The sequence below is a fragment of the Cyclopterus lumpus genome, chromosome 24 (genome assembly GCF_009769545.1).
Source record: "Cyclopterus lumpus isolate fCycLum1 chromosome 24, fCycLum1.pri, whole genome shotgun sequence".
In the NCBI taxonomy this organism is placed as follows: domain Eukaryota; kingdom Metazoa; phylum Chordata; class Actinopteri; order Perciformes; family Cyclopteridae; genus Cyclopterus; species Cyclopterus lumpus.
In genome coordinates, this window is record NC_046989.1 from 2050161 (window position 1) to 2072368 (window position 22208).

The 22208-nt window shown below is 42.0% G+C and overlaps 3 protein-coding genes across 3 annotated transcripts in view; 1 reads left to right on the forward strand and 2 right to left on the reverse strand.

Annotated features, from left to right (window-relative positions):
* Positions 1–4184: 4184 nt before the first annotated feature.
* LOC117727613 (crooked neck-like protein 1) lies at positions 4185–7260 on the reverse strand. The gene is made up of 3 exons (XM_034528007.1): positions 7237–7260; positions 5585–5833; positions 4185–5160 (listed from the first exon to the last, which is right to left on the reverse strand). Exons 2-3 carry the CDS (start codon positions 5738–5740, stop codon positions 4762–4764), a joined length of 555 nt encoding a protein of 184 aa, XP_034383898.1. The 5' UTR covers positions 5741–5833; positions 7237–7260; the 3' UTR covers positions 4185–4761.
* A 4273-nt stretch (positions 7261–11533) lies between these two features.
* Positions 11534–21121, forward strand: LOC117727416 (CCAAT/enhancer-binding protein zeta-like). Its single transcript, XM_034527706.1, has 17 exons — positions 11534–11786; positions 12531–13984; positions 14775–15006; positions 15563–15722; positions 16057–16145; positions 16725–16778; positions 16859–16961; positions 17076–17117; positions 17235–17301; positions 17700–17809; positions 18490–18550; positions 18699–18895; positions 19398–19427; positions 19772–19846; positions 19974–20047; positions 20424–20505; positions 20674–21121. The coding sequence occupies exons 1-17, from the start codon at positions 11559–11561 to the stop codon at positions 20826–20828; spliced, it is 3213 nt and encodes a 1070-aa protein (XP_034383597.1). The 5' UTR covers positions 11534–11558; the 3' UTR covers positions 20829–21121.
* LOC117727417 (protein CEBPZOS-like) overlaps positions 20832–22208 on the reverse strand; it is a 1588-nt gene continuing 211 nt past the window's right edge. The window contains exons 2-4 of the mRNA XM_034527707.1: positions 21598–21715; positions 21469–21513; positions 20832–20938 (exon numbers count right to left, since the gene is read on the reverse strand). Coding sequence (XP_034383598.1) covers positions 20856–20938; positions 21469–21513; positions 21598–21715 — 246 coding nt within the window. The 3' untranslated portion in view covers positions 20832–20855. The remainder of the gene's footprint in view (positions 20939–21468; positions 21514–21597; positions 21716–22208) is intronic.

The following is a 22208-nucleotide window of genomic DNA, read 5'->3' on the forward strand; positions in this document are numbered from 1 at the left end:
ACCCTCTGATGAATCAGAGAACCAAGAAGAGGACTGTTTTTTTTTTTGTTGAGATGTTGTTGGTTCATCTGACTCCTCTAGAGCTTCTCCCTGGATCAACCAGAGTTAACCCTAAACGTTACGCGTTAGCTACCGGCCTAGTCCTTTAGATTCAACATCAGTACCCTCTGATGAATCAGAGAACCAAGAAGAGGACTGTTTTTTTTTTGTTGAGATGTTGTTGGTTCATCTGACTCCTCTAGAGCTTCTCCCTGGATCAACCAGAGTTAACCGTAAATGTTACGCGTTAGCTACCGACCTAGTCCTTTAGATTCAACATCAGTACCCTCTGATGAATCAGAGAACCAAGAAGAGGACTGTTTTTTTTTTGTTGAGATGTTGTTGGTTCATCTGACTCCTCTAGAGCTTCTCCCTGGATCAACCAGAGTTAACCCTAAACGTTACGCGTTAGCTACCGGCCTTGTCGACCGGCTTTCTCTTGCAGATGCTGGCGATGGTTCGGCCCACGGACGAGAAGAACCGGCAGATGCTGCTGCGCCGCTTTACTGGCGCCAACAGGTGAGTTTTGACAGCAGAGGCGATGAACTCCTCAAGTATCGGTTCCCCAGCTCTCATGTCGAGCAGCAACATTTGTGGACCGCCCCACTTCTTGATCAGATCGTTGAGGAGGGTTTTCTCAAAGTTGGCGAAGGTTTTGGGGGAGGAATCAAAGTCGATGTCCTCGACCGCGGCCCACGTCCTATTCATGAGAGGCTCGATGATGGTAGCGGGGTCCTCGATGATAATTTGAACCTTACACTTCTTTATTGTCCGTGACACCAGGTTCTCCAGGAATAATAACAGTGCATTTTCCCTCTTTTGTTCCTGCGAAGGATGGGCAGGAGTCGCTGAGGGTACCTCCTCCTCGACCACGTCCCGCGGAACAAAGAAAACCTCCATCCAGCTGCCAGAATCCCTCCATTCTTTTCTCCCCTTATATGACATAACCTTTATCTCAATGTGGCCGCCAGAAAAATCCCAACCTTCATCCCAAGGTTTTGATTCAACCTGTGCTTCTGCTTTTACTGACTCCGCTGGTTCTGGTTCCTGTTTAGTTTGGTTCTTGTTATATGGCATAATGTTAGCCTCAAAGGGGACGTCAGAATCATCCTGCTCAGTGCTTGAATTTAAATCCCATGAAAATATTTTGTTCAGAGATTTTGAGTCAACATCTGGAGCGTTCTCTTCTTGGCTCTCTGATTCAACAGAGGTACCTGCTTTTACAGACTCCGCTGGTTCTGGTTCCTGTTTAGTTTTTTTCAGAGTTTTTGACCTCTGAAAAACATGTGGTGCCTTCTCTTCTTGGTTCTCTGAGTCATCAGAGCTACCTGCTTTTACAGACTCCGCTGGTTCTGGTTCCTGTTTAGTTTTTTTCAGAGTTTTTGACCTCCGAAAAACATGTGGTGCCTTCTCTTCTTGGTTCTCTGAGTCATCAGAGCTACCTGCTTTTAGTGACTGCGCTGGTTTCAGTTTAGTTTTTTTCTTGTTATATGCCTTAACCATAATCTGAATGGGGGCGACAGAATCAGCCGAACCTTCCTCCTCAGTGGTTGACGGGTCACACCATGAATGTTTTCTTAACAGAGGATTTGCTTTGCTTTCTGCTGAGACCTCTGTTTTTTCTGCCGTATGTGGCAACTGAGGGAGTTGAGATGTTGATGGTTGATCTGACTGAACTTGTCCCTCACTACACATGGATAATCTGTCTGCTGGCATCTCCTCCATCTGTGCTGCCTGTGCTAGACTCATTGATTCAACCTCTGGAAAGTCCCCTGCTTGGCTCTCTGATTCATCAGAGAGTTCTGCTTTTACTGACTCCGCTGGTTCTGGTTCCTGTTCTGTTTTTTTGAGTTGAGATGTTGTTGGTTGTTCTGACTCCTCTAGAACTTCTCCCTCACTACACTTGGACACATTCATCATCATCTTACGCCCGATCGCCTTGATCATCTTGACGGCTTGTTTCAGCATCTGGTCCAGCCTGCTGGGGGGAGTGATGTACTGCTCCATCGGGGTGTCTGGAGACGACATGGAGCACTGGATGGTGGCTGTGACCTCTTCTGCGATCATGTCCCTCAAGAGCTTTGCGCTGGGACTCTGGCCTTGGACGGTGACCCCCAGAGCAGCTTTAAAACAGTCTGTGACGCTGTTGCCCAGAGCCAACTTGATTATATCTTCTGTCACCACGTCTGTCGTCCAAAATGTTGGTAGGAAGTCTGTGGTCAAGGTCTTGATTATGTCCAAAAGCAGCTCCCTCAACGGGGCCATGTTGGTCTCTTCCATCTGGCCCTTTAACAGCAGTTCCAACTGATGATCTGTCAACGTCTCGAAGAAGGAAATGATCAGCGGGTAAATGGTTATGTCTGTTGGCATCTCCTCCATCTGTGCTGCCTGTGCTAGACTCATTGGGAAATATTAATGTAATAATTGTTTGAATTATTAATATCAATACTATGGTGGATTGTCTTGGATGAAGATCCTGCTATTCTTCTTTTTCTGGTCGTTTGCAAAAAACCTCTCAATAATGAATGTCTGTGCTAACTCTCCCTATGTAAGCAAAGCATTCTGGCTGCCCCTCAATACACGGATCAAAGGACTGCCGAACGTCACCGAACGTCACAGAACGCCGTGACGTCACAGAACGCCGTGACGTCACAGAACGCCGTAGTCACGCGCCGAACCCAAACAAACAGCTGCGCTGCGTGCGCCGGTCTCGCGACAACTGATTCTCGTGATCTCACGTGAAATAACTTTTGTTTTTAATTTACTGTAAACTAATCAGATACATTGTTTTTTTTTGCAACGAACATTAATATTTAGCTCATGATATAGTTAATGTGTAATATATATATACTACTAACTTCAATAAATACTTGACAACACGCTCTGGTCGGTCTGAGGTGTCATACTTCGTTATCTGTGAGACCAGTTTCCTCTTCATTCAGCGTGTAAATGACACGAGACCGTTGTTTACACGTTAAAACCAGCTGGTCTTAATAAAAGAAGCTAACCCAACTTGAAGCGCATATAAAGTGGTAGTGTTTTGTAGTGTGGAACTGCAGCCACAATGACTCGTTGTCTCATCGCTTATGTTTTATATTCGACGGACTCTGTATTTCCGTAACGATATTCCGTTCCCCGTCGCCGTGCTCCGGTCAGGACCCACATGGAGGAGCTCCAGAGGAGCGGCTTGCTGCAGCTCTTCGGAGTTCATCAGCATTAACGTGATCCATCTTCATGAGGAACCTTTGACCCGAGAGCATCTGAACTACCGCTGAGCTATAGAATGTAGTGGGTCTTAATATAGTCATATTAACATCGTCAATAACGGCGTTTCCTTCGGTCTCGACCTCAATGCACGTAGCAGGTGTTGCAAGCACGTATTTGAGTTTGGTGGGTCTAAGGATGCGAGAAGAAAAGGCAGTCTGTGTCAGAATATATGGTATAAATATGACTATTTCCAATTTGCCAAGAAGTGAGCCCTAGAGAAGCTGTTGGAGGATGAGGGCCGAGAGCTTCTTCAGTGCCCTCTACAGGTCCAGATCTACAAAAGTCTGCCTTCAATCCCATCAGGACCAGACCCTGCAGCCTGGTGGTGGATGAAGCACCTTCAGACCCAGACCTGTGTGTCCAGGCCTCACCGACCCCATCTGAAGGTCTTCTCCTGTGCACATGCAGTCAGTCAGGAGAGGGGTCGCATGTTGCCAGAGAAGCCAAATATGCTCATATTTTGAAGCTGTATACAAAGTGTTTTGTATTTCTTTATATGTATTTAAGTTTAGTGTAAACTGTTGTTATTGTTCCTAGTTTGAAGTTAAAAAGTTTGAAGCCACGGGTTTTGCATTACTTATATTATACTTTTAAACGGTTAATATATTGTTCAGGTTTAAGAAAAATAAAGTGCTCTGGCAATTAAAAAAAAGAAGCTTTTCTTTAATGTCGTCAATCGTCGTTTTGTGTGTTTTTTTTTAAATGATCTTTTTTTAAAGCATCAGTTCAGGCACCGGTATCGGGAAAAAAACCAAATGCTGCCCACCCCTACGTATTAGACGTGAATACATATTCAACACGTCAAACAGTCTTTAAAAGGCCAGTTCAGTCAACTTATAAATGAATAGAGTTATGCACAAAACAATACATTAAATAAATCCTTCTGCAAAAGGACCCGTTTTTATTTTCAAAGCTTTGAATTTAAAGTTTCAGAAGAAATATCTCAAAACATGGACAAATGAAAGAAAACTAAATCAAATGTATTTAGATGAACTGACCCATAAGTGTAAATATAAAGCCTCTTGTTTCACCATAAGGGGGCGCTGTTGCTCCAGAAGGAACCCTGACCTTGTTGTCTCCTGGTTGCAGACATGAGGAAAGCTTTGTCCAGAGACACGGAGAAGAAGTCCATCGTCCCGCTGCCGCACCCCGTCAGACCGGAGGACATCGAGTAGCGGTCGCCGTGGCTCCCTGCACCCTCATAACGTTATTATCATATTTAATATCACGGGCTATTCACGTTGTACATAGTCACGCTGTGACAGACCAGCTGTTGGTCCCAAAGAGGATCAATCACGGTTTCATTTCCTGTACATTCTCACGTTTTATTATGAAAAATTGATGTTTGTATAATGCAGAAAACACGTCGTACAATAAACACTCATCGGCTGCTTTTTGTAAAAAAGAAAAGAAAACAGGAACAGATGGGTAGAAAAATGGATCCAGAGCGGAGAGCTACTCTTTATCTTCCTCTCCACTCTTGCTCTCCTTCTCCTCCTCCTTTTTCTTCCCTCCATCATCACTGTCACTGCTGCTGCCTTCGTCGTCCCGATCGGCGCCCGTCGTCTCCGTTTCCTCGGCGTTTCTCTCCGGCCGGTTCTCAGGAGCGGCGGCGGGTTCGTCCGTCTCTTCGGCCTCCTCGGGACTTTTCTCGCCCCCGTCGCCGTTTTCTTCGCCCTCGTTTCCTCCGTCCTCGTCTCCTCTGTCCTCGTTTCCTCCGTCCTCGTCGCCGTCCTCGTCCACCATCTGCTGCCTCTTCCACATCTTGGCCATGGCCAGCAGCTTGAGGTTGGGCTGGTTGGCGGCGTCCTCTGGGAAGATGTAGTCGTAGTACTCCTCCCAGCCGGCGTCCGACTGGAAGAAGACGCCGAGGTTATTGCCAACGACGTTAAACCATCCAAACCGTTAAAAGGTTCATTTTCCTTTGATTAAATATATAAGTACAGCTTGTTTGATAGTATAGAGTACTTTTCTTTATGGGCGTGGACCAAACTCTAAAATCTTTGTTTCCCATCAGATCAAATCAAGAAGAAAACTTCAAACACATTTTATTTATCTTTTGAGTGACGCATAAAATAAAAAACATGAATATTTCTAAATATTTCTTGATTTGATTCACATTAGAAAACAAACTGGGAAACGTACAAATAAAATGAATCCACTTAATCATCGTCAATGAATCAAAGCTTTGTGTCCATAAATGTATTCATCAAACGGGTCAAAAGGTTTGTAGAGCGAGACTAATATAGAATATAAGAACGTATGAAGCGGTTCTTACCCCGTCCTCGGCCGTCAGCTTCCTCCTCTTCTTCACCTTGTCCGGCAGCAGCTTCCTCACCCTCTCCATCGAGCTCTCGGACCCGAACTCCCTCTCAAAGTCCCTCCAGGACTCCAGCAGCATCAGCCGCTCCTCCTTCTCCTCGCAGTTCCTCATGCCCTTGTTGGCCTCCTCCAAGATCTGCCGGCACTTCTGCAGCCGCTCGGAGCTGTTGATGGACAGCTCGTACTTGGCGTAGCTGATCCAGACCTGAGGAGGAGGAGGAAGAAGAGGAAGATAGGAAGTTCACTCGTGAAGTCATTCCTCTGAAGTCTATAGAAAAAAAACTCTCCTGAACACCAGGGGGGGACTCTCCTCTGGTTGTATAGAAGTCTATGCTTCATGTGTTAAAGCTGCATTCTCTCCACTGACCACCAGGGGGCGACTCCTCTGGTTGTATAGAAGTCTATGCTTCATGTCTTAAAGCTGCATTCTCTCCACTGACCACCAGGGGGCGACTCCTCTGGTTGTATAGAAGTCTATGCTTCATGTCTTAGAGCGGCATTCTCTCTCCTGACCACCAGGGGGCGACTCCTCTGGTTGTATAGAAGTCTATGCTTCATGTGTTAAAGCTGCATTCTCTCTCCTGACCACCAGGGGGCGACTCCTCTGGTTGTATAGAAGTCTATGCTCCATGTGTTAAAGCTGCATTCTCTCTCCTGACCACCAGGGGGCGACTCCTCTGGTTGTATAGAAGTCTATGCTTCATGTGTTAAAGCTGCATTCTCTCCACTGACCACCAGGGGGCGACTCCTCTGGTTGTATAGAAGTCTATGCTTCATGTGTTAAAGCTGCATTCTCTCTCCTGACCACCAGGGGGCGACTCCTCTGGTTGTATAGAAGTCTATGCTTCATGTGTTAAAGCTGCATTCTCTCTCCTGACCACCAGGGGGCGACTCCTCTGGTTGTATAGAAGTCTATGCTTCATGTGTTAAAGCTGCATTCTCTCTCCTGACCACCAGGGGGCGACTCCTCTGGTTGTATAGAAGTCTATGCTCCATGTGTTAAAGCTGCATTCTCTCTCCTGACCACCAGGGGGCGACTCCTCTGGTTGTATAGAAGTCTATGCTTCATGTGTTAAAGCTGCATTCTCTCTCCTGACCACCAGGGGGCGACTCCTCTGGTTGTATAGAAGTCTATGCTTCATGTGTTAAAGCTGCATTCTCTCTCCTGACCACCAGGGGGCGACTCCTCTGGTTGTATAGAAGTCTATGCTTCATGTGTTAAAGCTGCATTCTCTCTCCTGACCACCAGGGGGCGACTCCTCTGGTTGTATAGAAGTCTATGCTTCATGTGTTAAAGCTGCATTCTCTCTCCTGACCACCAGGGGGCGACTCCTCTGGTTGTATAGAAGTCTATGCTCCATGTGTTAAAGCTGCATTCTCTCTCCTGACCACCAGGGGGCGACTCCTCTGGTTGTATAGAAGTCTATGCTTCATGTGTTAAAGCTGCATTCTCTCTCCTGACCACCAGGGGGCGACTCCTCTGGTTGTATAGAAGTCTATGCTTCATGTGTTAAAGCTGCATTCTCTCTCCTGACCACCAGGGGGTGACTCCTCTGGTTGTATAGAAGTCTATGCTTCATGTGTTAAAGCTGCATTCTCTCTCCTGACCACCAGGGGGCGACTCCTCTGGTTGTATAGAAGTCTATGCTTCATGTGTAAATCTCCTGACCACCAGAGGAGTCGCCCCCTGGTGGTCAGTAGAGCGAATGCAGCTTTAACACTTCACTTTTTAGAACCGGAGGTCGCCGCCTGGTTGAAATGTGATAACGTCTAAAATCATTTTATATATATTATATATTTTAACGGCATCTCAATAACATTGTGAATTATTCTGTCAATATTGTGATATTAAAGCTCTGCAACATAATCTGTATCACTAAGTAGCAATGTCAGAAATGTTTGTTTGAGGTTATTTTGAAATACTGTTTTCTTTACATCTCAGATTTATTGTGACAGATTATTGTTATTTAATTCTTTTAGTCCACAGGGGGCACCAGAACCAACACTACCACTTTAGTCCACAGGGGGCACCAGAACCAACACTACCACTTTAGTCCACAGGGGGCACCAGAACCAACACTACCACTTTAGTCCACAGGGGGCACCAGAACCAACACATCACTAAAGTTACACTTGTAGTCTCTCTCTTATGTGTCGAGGCACTGAGGGGAAAGCCGGTATCGTCCCGTGTACCTGAGGGGACGTCCTCCAGGCGGCGGTACCAGGACACCGGGACCCCGGCGGCGGTTTCCCCGCGGCGGTACACCAGCTGGTCCTCGCCGTCCGCCTCCCGGTTGCGGCTGCCGGTCAGATTCTGGGCCTGAAGACGACTCAGCACCGGACTCACCTCGACCAGGTGAAGCGACACCGAGGCTCCGCCCACCACGGACCGCAACTGACTGAACACCTGGAAGGAGTACACAGGAAGCCACATCCCCACTTCGTCATGCAGGTGAACAATAACTCCTCTTCATGTGAGTGATGAAGTGGTGAAGTTTCATGTGATATCTATGAGGTCATGTTTTGACCCTATAACACAATAACTCTTAATGTGAGTGATGAAGTGGTGAAGTTTCATGTGATGTCTATGAGGTCATGTTTTGACCCTATAACACAATAACTCTTAATGTGAGTGATGAAGTGGTGAAGTTTCATGTGATATCTGTGAGGTGGAGTTCGTACTCTGAGGACGTCCCCGGCTAAAGATCCTTTTCCGGGTCCGAGCTCCACCAGCTGCAGCCGTTTGGGGCGACCGGCTGCCATCCACTCGCTGAGGGTCCAGACGCCGAGCAGCTGGAATCGAACACGCGTGTTATTACGTCTGATTTGGGTTCTTTTATTTTGTAAAAATTGTGGGTTTTTTTCCATATACGGAACTCTAGATTGGTCCGGTTAAGGTGGACTCGTCCTGTTAAGGTGGACTCTTCCTGTTAAGGGTGGACTCTTCCTGTTAAGGTGGACTCTTCCTGTTAAGGGTGGACTCTTCCTGTTAAGGGTGGACTCTTCCTGTTAAGGGTGGACTCGTCTGGTTAAGGTGGACTCGTCCGGTTAAGGTGGACTCGTCCAGTTAGGGTGGACTCGTCCGGTTAAGGTGGACTCTTTCTGTTAAGGTGGACTCTTCCTGTTAGGTGGACTCGTCCTGTTAAGGTGGACTCTTCCGGCCTCATCTCTCCAAAGATCTGGCTGATTTCTGGCGATGTGATGAAATCTCCGTCGGGTCCCAGCATGTCGTTCCTCACATAATAACCCTGAGAGAGAAACCAAGCAGAGTGACGTGGAACACCTTCAGGTTTAAAAAAAAAATACCACCTTAAAACCGACTCCTTTGTTCTCTGAAAAAAAAAAGAGGCTTTTTTTTTTAAAAAAGCTCCATAAAGCCAAATGTTTTATATTAACGAATCACAGCTCACTGTCGTACTGGTCAACAATTATTTTATTTTATTTTTATTTTATTAGTTTAAAAATTTAAATTTGTTAAGCTTTTGTAAAAAAAAACACAGAAACTTTAAAAAATAGAGAGAGAAAAAGAAACCTTTGAATTGTTGCTATTTTTACTTAAAATTTGACCTGAACGACTTGTAAAGTAAAATAAATTAATCCACAATTCTGGGAACGTATGATAAACATTTATCTTTTGTTATTTTTACATTTATATTGACAATCATCAGGTAAAGATGATTTATTTTTCTAAATAAAAGTCAGAAAGTTCTCCACAATAAAAGCTCTATAACTGATCCAGGAACTGCGGACGGTCAGCATGCGTTAACATCTGACCGACCATCACTCACCGTCACCGGGTTGGTGAGCGCCTCTCTCATGTACTCCGCCACCGTGATCGGACCTGTGGCTTTTATTTTGGAGGTCAGGTGTCGCAGCATGGAGGGGCGGGGCTTTTCCTCACCTGTTGGAGCGCTGCAGGAGAGTCTGGTCTGAGCCGCTCGCCATCGCACTGATTATTAAATATAAGAACATAACACCGAATCAGTAAACAAATAGAACAATAACAAAAGAGACACACTTAATAAAACAGTTTATTTGTTTAATTATAAAGTAGTTTCACATGAAAACCACAAAATAAAGTGTTTTTATTGTTACATTTTCTATAATTAATCTATTTTTTGCCAACAAAATGACCAAATTAATTAAAAAGTATGTATTTTTTTGCGTTCTTTTAAGAAACCAAACGCCACATTTAGCCAGAAACAATGTAAAATATTTAAAGATGAATCGGCAAAGGTCAAAGGTCAAAGGTTTTGAGAACAAAACTATACACATTTTTGTACAGAAAAGAGCAAATCTTGTTTATGTCGAACCCTTAAACTTTAAAGTTATTTTGTCAAGTTGAATGTTGTCAATTAAAATCTAGTAAACAAAACATAAATCTTTTGTATGACAATAAATCTATTACTCAGTAATAATACATAATAATAAACTATTTATAGTAATAAATTATTATTACTATAAATAATAAGGCTTGCACTAAAGAATCAGAGCAACACAACATGTTCACAGAAAACATGCAAATATAAAATACCATGTATGTTCCATAGCACGTAGTGTCTCATATTATTAATAATAATAATCATATCGATCATCTCATGGCTGCTCTCACCTGCAGCTGATGCGCTGAAGACTCTGCTGATCATCTGCTGCGTTTTTAAACCCCAAAACAAGTTACGTCATACGGAACCGCAACCGGAAATGACGTAGTTAACTTCCGGTTACAACTTGTAGAAATCTATTTAGTCGTTTCGTGTCTGTTTGTCCTTTAAAGTCACTGAAAGCTGCAAAGTCCTTGTGCAACAGCGAAATGCTAACAGAGTAACGGAAGTTCATCAAACCGGGATACGATTTATAACATCCGGGTCACCTTTCACAATAAAACACCTAAATAAAAACAATGTAGTGTTTTAAAATAAAATGGTAACAAATCTTAGTAAAAGTGTATCTTTCTGTTTGTTTCTCTTAATTTTGGGTTAATTTATAATTTATTAACTTGTTTTGACTACTTACCACTTATTAGTTAAATAAATATATTTAGGAAACATAATATTTATGACATTTATTTCCTCATCTACCTGTATTTATATTTACATTACTTGTATATATATATATATATATATATATATATATATATATTGTTGTTTGTTATTGAACTTTATATTGTATCATGTTCTGCATTGTATCCTGTTTTGCATTTCGTTAATTGCAGCTTATGTTCATTTGTTCATTCTTTTATTTGCCAATTGAAACTTTCTTCTGCTATAATATAATGTAATATCAAGGGATGATGATAATCATCTCTCTTATCTTATCTTATAGCAACATGTGTGGGTCATGGCGAACATTTTACTAAAAAACCACACGGAGCAGAACCGCAGTATTTAAACAAATACATTAACATTTTATTCATACATTTAACTCCCTGGATTATGGACTAAATGTTTTTGCTTGACTTGAGCAACAAATGTATGCTTCATGCCTTGAAAAAACAAAACAAGGACGTGACCTAATTTTCACACTATAGTAATAATAATATAATATTCCTTTATTTATTTTATTTCCAGCTTTCAGCTTCAAGAGAAGCTGATTTTATTATTTTTGAGCGGTGGTAACCTGACACATTGATAAACTCTCTGATTGGACAAACGGGTCTTACGTCACAGGGACAATCCTTTGTGATTGGCTCCCTTGACCTACAGCCGGAAGTAGTTCTTCACTCCAGTTGCATTAAAAAAAAAAAATAGAATAGTAAAAACGACCGGGATTTTTTTGTGTATGCATTTATATACTATCATTTAATTAATAATATGAACAATAAAAAAAAAAAAACATAACGTAAGGAAAGTTACTAAAATATTTCGGTTTCTTTCTCCAATACGGAAACGCTGCCGTGACGCCGCGTTCCACATCCGGGTCACGTTCTCCTCATGCTGAACGCAAGCATGGCGACGAAAGTTAAGCACCGTAAGAAGTCCAAAGCTAGCAGTAAAGTCACATTTCACCCCGCAGAAGACGACGTGGAGGCCGAAAGCATCGGCGGGGAGGAAGATGGAGACCCGGCGGCGGACGAAGGTGAAGACCGAGGGAAGAAGAAACAAGAAGAAGAAGAAGAAGAGTTCAACCTGGACGAGGTTTTACGGCTCGGAGGAACGCAGGCGAGTTAACCGAATAAAACATCACACCTGCGGCGTTACGGCGTTTATAGTAAAGGTGGAAAGTAATTAAATACATTCATCACTCACAAACTCGAGCTACTTGAGTATGTTATGTTTATTGCTACTTATACACATTATTTATTTATGTATTTGCATATTCAGATTAACACAAAATATAAAGCAATACATTTTAATGCATCACTATTAATAATAATCCAATAATATGATCTATGCTATCCTGCATAATGAGGACTTTTAAAACAACAAAAATGGACGTAACATATATACATACATACATACACATATATATATATACATATATATATATATACACATATATATATATACATATATATATATATATATATATATACACATATATATATATATATATATATATATATATATATATATATATATACACATATATATGAAATAGATTACTTTTTAAAAAAAGTAAATAGAACTTTTGAAATATCACAACACATACAATGTTGCCATTTTATTTATATTTTAGTTCTTGTTCAAACCATTAAACGTTTGACATCTTGGTAAATAAACAAAACACATTTTTGTAGTGAAACATGTTCAAATTTAAAGTTAAACAATAAGTAAAATGAGTATTGCTGTGGACTCCGGTATCTTATCACTTTTATTCTGACGGCTGAAGACGAGTCTCATTTAGTTTGTGTCGTCGCTCATGAAAAACACGTTCTTCTTCTTCTTCTCTCGTTTCGTCTGCAGGCCGACTACGCGATGCTCGCCGCCATGAACGACTGCAACGAGATCGTCGACGGAGGAAAGAAAGGAGCGATCGACGACCTGGAGGAGGGCGAGCTGGAGAAGTTCATCGCCAAACTGGGCCTCCGGGCGTTCGCCGGACTGCAGTCCATCCCAGACGAGCCCGAGGGGGGCGGTGAAAAGGCCGAGGCGACGAAAGCAGGGGAGGAAAACAACGCTCGGGAGAAGGTAAACGAGGAGGAGAAACCGAAGGAGAAGGCGAAGAAGACTAAAGACGCGCAGAAGAAGAAGCAGAACGTGAACGTGTTCGAGTTCCAGCGGAGGTCGGTGCTGCTGATCAAACCCGGAGGGAAGTGGTTCGACCTGGAGTACGCCGCCGAGGGCACGGCCGCCGAGCAGGACGCCTCGCTGGTGTCCCAGTACAAGGCGCTCGCCCAGCAGCTGTTCGAGGCCGACGTGGCGCTCTACAAGAGCAAGAAGATCCTGCAGAAAGGGGCCAACTCCAACTGGATGAAGACGGTCGTCTCCTCCGGCGTGCTGGCGGACAGGATGGCGGCCATGACGGTGCTCATCCAGGACGCGCCGGTGCACACGCTGGAGCACGTGGAGAACCTGGTGGGCATGGTGAAGAAGAAGGGCAGCCGGCGGATGGGCCTGATGGCGCTGGACACGCTGCGCGAGCTGCTGCTGTCCGACCTGCTGCCGGAGGGCAGGAAGCTCCGCCCCTTCGCCCAGCACCCGTTCGACCTGCTGGAGGAGAAGGCCAGCGGCAACCGGGACTCCCGCGACCGCCGCCTCGTCCTCTGGTACTTCGAGCACCACCTGAGGCACCACGTGGCGGAGTTCGTGGCGGCGCTGGACACGGTGGCCCACGACACGGTGGCGGCCACCAAGGCGAAGGCGCTGACCACCGCGCACGAGCTGCTGTGCAGCCACCCGGAGCAGGAGCGGGCGCTGCTCGGCCAGGTGGTCAACAAGCTGGGCGACCCCGAGTACAAGACGGCCGCCAAGGCGTCCCACCTGCTGGAGTCGCTGCTGCACAAGCACCCCAACATGAAGGTGGTGGTGTGCTGCGAGGTGGAGCGCCTCATGTTCCGGCCCAACATCTGCGCCAAGGCGCAGTACTACGCCGTCTGCTTCCTCAGCCAGGTGATGCTGAGCCACGACGAGGCCGCGCTCGCCGCCAAGCTCATCGCCATCTACTTCTCCTTCTTCCGCGCCTGCGTCAAGAAGAAGGACGTGGAGTCGAAGATGCTGAGCGGGCTGCTGTCGGGCGTGAACCGGGCGTATCCCTACGCCGGCGGCGCCGACGACAAGGTGCGGGAGCAGCTGGACACGCTGTTCAAGGTGGTGCACCTGGTGAGGTTCAACACGGCCGTGCAGGCGCTCATGCTGCTCTTCCAGGTGATGAACTCCCAGCAGAGCGTCTCCGACCGGTACTACGTGGCTCTGTACAGGTAGACCCTCACCCTTCATCATCATCTTCTTCTTCTTCTGTGGTTGTTTTAAGTCTTTGTAATATATAAAGAGGGTTGGATCTTTTTTTGGGGGGTTGATTGTGTAATATTAAAAAGGTCGCTGCAGTTTTTGCAGCTTGTTTCCTTAATTTAAAAAAAATGTATTTATCTTATTTCAAGACGAAAGATAAAAGAACAATAACAATAAATACAAGAAATTAATTAAATAGCATAAATTATAATAGTCAAACATGTTAATGATTAATTTTGTAGGTATTAAAATCAAATGTTTATTTTTGGGGGGAAACGAATGAAAAACTAATTTAATATAACAATTAAAAGAAAAACGACAAGTTCAGCTCTTAAAATCACTTCAGTGTGAACATTAGAAATAAATTAAATTAAATCCTCTTCTTCCTCCTTCTTCCTTCCTCTTCCTCTCATTCCTCCTTCCTTCCTCTTCTCTTCCTACCCCTCTCCTCCCTTCTATTCCTCTTCCCCGTCCTCTTCCTCCTCCTCCCTTCTATTCCTCCTCCCTCTTCCTCCTCCTCCCTCTTCCTCCACCTCCTCTTTTCTATTCCTCTTCCTCCTCCTCCTCCCTCTTCCTCCTCCTCACTTCTATTCCTCTTCCTCCACCTCCTCCCTTCTCTTCCTCTTCCTCCTCCTCCTCCCTCTTCCCTTCTATTCCTCCTCCCTTCTATTCCTCCTCCTCCCCATCCTCTTCCTCTTCCTCCTCCTCCTCCCTTCCTCCCTCCCTCCTCCTCCTCCTCCTCCTCCTCCTCCTCCTCAGGAAGCTGCTGGACCCCGGTTTGTCGTCGTCCTCCCGTCAGAGCATGTTCCTCAACCTGCTCTACAAATCCCTGAAGGCCGACATCGTGCTGCGGCGCGTCAAAGCCTTCGTGAAGCGGCTGCTGCAGGTCAGCGGCGAGCAGAGCGCCAGCTTCACCTGCGGGGCGCTGTTCCTGGTGTCAGAGGTCATGAAGGTCAAGCCGGGCCTCAGGCTGCTGCTGCTGCAGGACGGGGTGACTGGTCATGTTTATCTTGTTGTGTGTTTTTATTTACACTGCACGCCGTCCAATGAGAGATTAATAGATTTTAAACTATTTAAATAAAAGTGGACAAATTGGATTTTAATTTCATTGATTAATTATTGTATTTTCTAAAAATGCCCTAAAATCTATAATTTGATTTCTTTACAATATAAATCTACAAGAAGAAACAGTTTGATCATTTTACATTATTCATAATAATAATATTAAACTTAAATCAAACTTTATTTACAAACAATGATAACAATTAAATGTATCCAACATTGAGCAAAAGGAGCTGCGTATGAGAAAAACGTCAAATGGAAGATATAAAACATAATGTTTGTTTAGTGTTTTAAAAACTGACTTAATGTATAAAAAGTTAATTCAGGCCACAAATCCTGTAAAAGTAATTATAACAATGTTCTAAGTGTAGCTATAACATCAGTGAATGGTTAATAATGGAAATAATAGTTTTAAATGTTACAAAAATAAATGAATAGTTCCCTTTTTATATTCCTTATGATTGTTTTTGATGGTTTCACTTCAGGACGGAGAGGAAGAGGAGTTCAAAGACCTCGCTGAGGAAGAGGAGGAGGATGATGAAGAGGAGCGCTTTGTGGACGCCGACAAACTGGAGGAAGGCGCGAGTGCGAAGCCGGAGGTGGCGAAGCCCGCTGCATCATGGGTACACCACCAGAACCTGGAAGGTGAGAGAGACTATCGAAAAGAAGCGTTTTGGGGGATTTAAAAAAACATTCTTAAAGTTTAAAGTTTGTATCTTCGCTCTTATTTCTTGACGTTTTCGCTGATCTTGAACATTCAGATGAATCTGTTTTTTTTGTCTGATAATTAGTGATGAAAATGTTTTCATATTTCCATCAAACGTTTGGCTTAAAAAATGTTTTTTAATTCTTTATTGTCATTTTATGGTAAAAGTTGCATCGTAGTTATTTTTACAGTTTTTAGTTACGTTTTCACAGTGAACGGGAGATTTTGTTGTTGTTGTTGTTGACTGATTATTGTCCTGTTTGTTTTCTCCAGGAGGGAAGGGCATCAAGAGCTACGACCCGCTGCACAGAAACCCGTTATACTGCGGCGCCGACCACGCAACTTTATGGGAACTGCAGAGGGTGAGAAACAAACAAACAAACAAACAATAAAGGGCTCGGCTTTTATTCAAATGGATAGTTGAACCGAGTAGAAGTAGTGTACATTGATTATTTGTATTCATAAATAAAAATAATTACATTTTTTATATATTTCTTTATTTTAATTTGACATATTTTTTTAATATTTATATTTCTTATTTATATATATATATATATATATATATATATATATATATTTATTTATTTATTTTGTATTTTTATTAGATTTCTCCCCAAAAACTAAATGTTACAAGATTACATTTGAACATTTGAACGCGTCACAATAGTTATAATTCAATTATGCTACATTTTTTTCCCTGAATGGCGCTTGAACGCATCATAATGTAACTCGATGCGACCACCGTTAGCCGTTAGCTGTTAGCCGTTAGCGCAGCTATAATAAAGATCTGCATCTCTGCAAAGAACAGAATACAAATACGTGGATTCAAACTTCTTTTTTTTAAAATGTGTTGCTCATTGTGTGTTTTTAGTTCGTTCTCGTTAGTTTCTTTACGTTATTAAAACCTCGTCCACGTGAATAACAGCTCTGTACTCCTGCAGCTCGCCGTGCACTTCCACCCGTCGGTGTCGCTGTTTGCCAAAACGCTCCTGCAGGTAAGCCGCTGCAGGTGGAACGTCTTCTGGGTCCGTCGTGGCCGCTCGTGACTTCATTGAACTTCTGAACGTCTCCACAGGGGGGCGCCGTCCAGTACTCCGGGGACCCGCTGCAGGACTTCACCCTCATCCGGTTCTTGGACCGGTTCGTCTTCAGGAACCCGAAACAGCTGAGGAAAACGCGTAAGGAACACGATATATCATATATATGCATATATATTTATTAATTTATTAATTATAAGCCTATTTTATGACACTAATAGTTCATCTATTAAACGTTTCATCTTCTCTGTGCAGCGCTGACGCCCCAGCAGAGGTTCCCGCTCAGATCTTTACCAGGTGAGTTTGTGTTCACATTTCTCATCTGTTTTTGTTTTTATTCACTTTTTATATTTAATATTTATATATAATTTTATATTTTTTGTGTAATAACTTTTTTTATTTTCCCTCCGTCAGTGAACTGTGAGGAGTTTCTGTCTAAAGAAGAAAACCAGATCCCCGTCGAGGACGTCTTCTTCCATCGGTGAGTTTGGGCGACTTAATAAGATTAAAACGATTAAAATCTGATCTTAACTCTTTAAATACGTTTTCCTTCAATATTGTCAGATGAAAATAAACCAAAATCCAGATTTAATGTCGGTTATGATGAAGTTAGAAGCAACAAGAAGGATCTGAATGAGCTGAGAACTCAAATACCCAGAAGGACGAGAGTTTATTTATTAAGAAACATCTTCTCTTTTTCCCCAAACTGTAAATGTAGAGTTGTGAATTTCAGAACTGTGTCGCACTAATTGCATATATATTTATTTATTAATTAATTAATTTAATCGGGTTTCACACCTGTTCCTCACTCTTTGAAGAAGTAAATTACTGAAACTCTGAGTTTAATCAAAACAAAGCAGTTAATTATTTCTATTCCAGTTTCTTCAAGAAGCGACAGCAGGAGAAGCAGCTCGAGGGTCGTCGTCGCGGCAACGGAGACAACGAGAGCGTGCAGGACGTGGACGACGAGGAGTTTGAGTTGATGCTCGGTGAGTTAGGGCGGAGGTCAGAGGTCACGGGCGTCGCGTAGTTTTGGACTGCAAAACATTTAATAACAACACAGAAATGTATTTATTTTTTTTTTTACGTTAAACACGATGATGTAAAAATGTAAACGGTACTTTGTTTAGTTTGAACCTTTTTACCTGTTTTCAAACGGTGTCGATACTAAAGAGAATAAATATGAATCATAATTTAAATCAAAAGAAATTGTGTTTAAAAATTTTTAAATATTAAGAAGAAAGCAGCGTGAAGGTAAACGTTGTGTTTTTCTTTCTTTTTTTATGGTCGATATAGAAGAATAAATAAATGTTGTGCTTTTACTTTGAAATCTTAGGACGAAATTACACACATTTTCATGCTGGTCGCAACACTTGTTTTCATTACAAATGTTTTAATTTATATTTTTTTGTTTCCTTTTTATTTATTTTTTAATTTAGGTTATTTATTTTTCCTTTTTATTGGATGTACACCAAAATGTGAAAACGGCTTAAATGAAAAATAATAATTACGATTGTAGTAATGTGTTTTTATTCTTTAAACTCATATTTGAATGTCATTAAATTAGTAAAAAAATATTATTTTTTTTCATTTTTGTGGTTTTGTTAAACCGCTCGTGTAAATTATTTACTTACTGTAACTAATAATAAATATTAATGTTTCTGAACAGATTCCTGTGAGGGAGACTCGTACTTCACCGAGATGCCGGTCGATAATCTGGACTTTGCAGGGTGAGCAGTCCTGATTATTGATTATCGATGAACTTCCTGTCGGCCTCGAGTCCGATATCGTGTATTGATTGATTGATTGATTGATTGATTGGTTGATTGATTGATTGATTGATTGGTTGATTGATTGGTTGATTTCTCCGTTTGACAGAAACGTGAAGAGTAAGAAAAGAAAGAAAGGCGGCGACGACTCGGAGGACTCGGAGGACTCTGACCTGGACGACCTGGACGACGAGGAGGTGTCTCTGGGCAGCATGGACGAGGAGGACTTCGGGGACGAGCTGGAGGAGGAAGGAGGCGCCTTCGTGGATCCTGGAGGAGACGACGATGACGATGATGATGATGAAGGTGGGGGTCGAGTCCGTCTTTTGGGTTTCGGTCAATTTCCCTTTTTTTTAAAGTGTTTCATGTAACTTTTCCACTTTTCCTTTTTCTTTATTTTTAAACAACGAAATCACATTTTTAATTAATCACATTTCTACAGACTTGTTAGTTCTTGGTGGTTTTTCTACATGAAGGATTATTAGTCATAAAACGCCATAATTCAACCTCATATTTCATAATCGTGGGCTACTTTATTTCCTTTATACAAACCTGTAAATAAATAAATAAATGACTTATAAAGACAAACACAGGTTGAATATCATGTAAACTATTTGATTTGGCTTGACCCTAAATATTATTATTTTTATCACTGAATTATTTCTTTTTTTAAACCGCAAATTTGAGTTTCAGAGGATATTTATGTTTATTTGTACGTTTTCTTGTACATGTTGCTTAAGCTGGTTCAGAGTTTATTAGATGCTTTTATTTTGTAATTTGATGTATTTGTTTCTTTTTGTCTTCTCAGTTCCGGAGCTCGAAGACGACGACTTCAGTGGTGAGTTTATAAACTACGTTAACACACTTTACCTCAAGTACGACGTTATTGATCGTTAAGATAAAACTAAATGTGTTTCTCTACCGATTATAATCTACTCTAATAATTATAATACACTATAAAACAGGACCGGGCCGTTCTGAATGAGGACTTTGACTTTTGGTGCTTCGAGTATATTTTGATGGTCGTTCTTTAAAGGACTTAACATGTGAATACAAGTAAATAAATGCATAAAAAACGAGAATTCTCTGGTTTTATCTGAGTCTAATAAATCTTTAAAAACATTATATATATAATTTAACGTTCCTGCTTCAAGTAATGAAACAAACGTTGTTTTTTTCCAGACGAGACGGTTCCAGACATCACTCCTCGAGCCAAGAAGAGGAAGTCCTCAGAGGAGCTCCACTCCGGATCTTTAGGTTCCTTTTCTTATGTTTAGTTTTTAAGTTGGTCTGATGAGACGGTTTTCATTGCTATAAAAATGGTGACGTTCCTCCAGCTGTGACTCACTTTATGTATTGATTGATTTGTTGGGTCATCTTGTAGATTCAAAACCAGGGAAGAAGAAGAAGAAGAAGAAGGGAAAGAAAGATGCAGCCATGTTTGCTTCTGCTGAAGAGGTGAGGCGTTCAAGGGAAATCTGACTTTCTGCAACTTTAAAGTCCAATTAGAGCTTTCTACATTCTGTATTACATTACATGCCATTTAGCTGACTCTTTTATCCAATCATGTTACATTCATACACTAGAACAGCTACAGGGAACAACTCAGGGTTCAGTGTCTTGCTCAAGGACACATCGACTAGGGCGGGGATTGAACCCCCAACCCCCTGATTGAAAGACTGACCCACAGTCGCCCTGTTATTCAACAAATTACTTTTTTTTTACAAACCATACGATTACTTTTCTTTCTTTTTTACATATTATATATACCATGTTGAAAAATGTAATTAAAAAAAACTCACACCTTTTTTTAATACCTTTTTATTTCTTTCAGTTCGGCTCCCTGCTGGATGAGAACGCCGGCTCCAAGTTCGATAACGTCGGACTCAACGCAATGGCCAACACCGACAAAGCCGGTAGGTCGTGTGCAATAAATATGCAACATGTTGCTACTAAAGAGTAGATTTGTATCAAAGTGCATATTAATCTTTACGGTTTGCTGGATGCCAGCCGTGTTTAAAGACTCCTCCTCTTCTCGCTGTCGTTTTCCACTCGATCCACAACCTTTTTTTTGTCGTCTCCAGGCCTGAAGCAGTTGAAGTGGGAAGCGCGTCGAGACGACTGGATGCAGGACCGCGACGCCAAGACGATGCGCAGGAAGAAGACGGCGTTCAACAAGAAGAAGACGTTCGCCCGAGCCGGAGGAAAGACGTTCGTGAGCAAGAAGAGGAAGAAGTAGCCTCTCTCGTTTTTTAACCGGGCGCCTTCATTCCCGTTGCACCGCCCACGCTTCACGGTCTCTCTCTCGGGCGCCGTGGAGCCCCGCCCACTCGTTGGACTGGTAGTAAACTGGGATGAAAACGCACAAGAAGAAACTGGTTTAGTGAAACCAAAGACTTTGATATTCCCCCCGATGTTGTGAGAAGACATGTACATCAACAGACATTAAAGTTATTATTAACATTTTATGATGACTACATGCAACAAGTTCCTATATTTTCCGTCATGCCATATTAAACGCACTAAATTGTTTTTCGTCTTTTTTCCATCTGTGCTGCACTGATGGTGTATTTATTGTAAAAATGTCGTCATAAAATAGCATGTTGAATTTTATTTTCAAAAGTCGTATAATTCTACAAATTTTAATGTCAACAAATAAAAAAAAATACAAATAAATAGTATAGAAATATGAAAAAGTCCTGTATAAAAATTCTAAAAGTTATGGAAAGTGTCAATTAATAGAATAGCATATTTTTTTTTAAATTTATTTAAAGTGTAGTCTAGGTTTTCAATGAAATAGTACAGTTTATAATATGATTGTATAGCATGAAAGTCACAGAACCAACTACAACTAAGATAAATAATGAATATATTCTCACCTTCTAGAACTGATGGAAAGCGCCTGTTCACGGTGTTCCTGAAGTCTGGGGGTGGAAGTAAATGTTGTATTTGTTGTCTTAGAAGATGTAAAGTCACTCGACACAGTTTGTTAAATTAATATCCGATACCTTGGCTGTCGTTCATCTTGTGGAACAGACCGTACGCCCCGAAGACGCCGAGCAGCTCCAGAGCGATCAACCCCTTCATGAGCTTCTTGGCCAGAGGCGCCAGAGGTTTGGGAGGCATCTGAGGACAAGATACCAAAGTCCTTCTGTACGCTCAGATTTACAAACTGGTTTGTGAACCGGTAATGACGCAACACAAATATGAAATCTAATTTCATTTTTTTTACATTTTATTTCCCAAGAAATCTAATTGAGATAAAAGAAAAGTCAGCAGATTCAGATAATCAGCTCACCCCTAATTATAATAATTAGCAAAAAGGCCTTCATATTATATACAATAATTACATATATGTATTAATGTACACATTAAATTATATTAAAATAATTATTTACGGTGTGTAGATTAATGTACGTAATGCGGAACTAAAGTTCACAAGCGCGAGTTTCCGCCCGGACGCTTTCTGAGGTTACCATGCATTGAAGTGTAATATGATAGATGCGTTTCAGTTTTACAGCCTTTTGCAACCAATGCATTTTGGAAAAGTAATACAGAAGTGTTTTAAATGTATTATAATACATAATATTAAAATAAACAGTGACTCTTGATAAAGTAA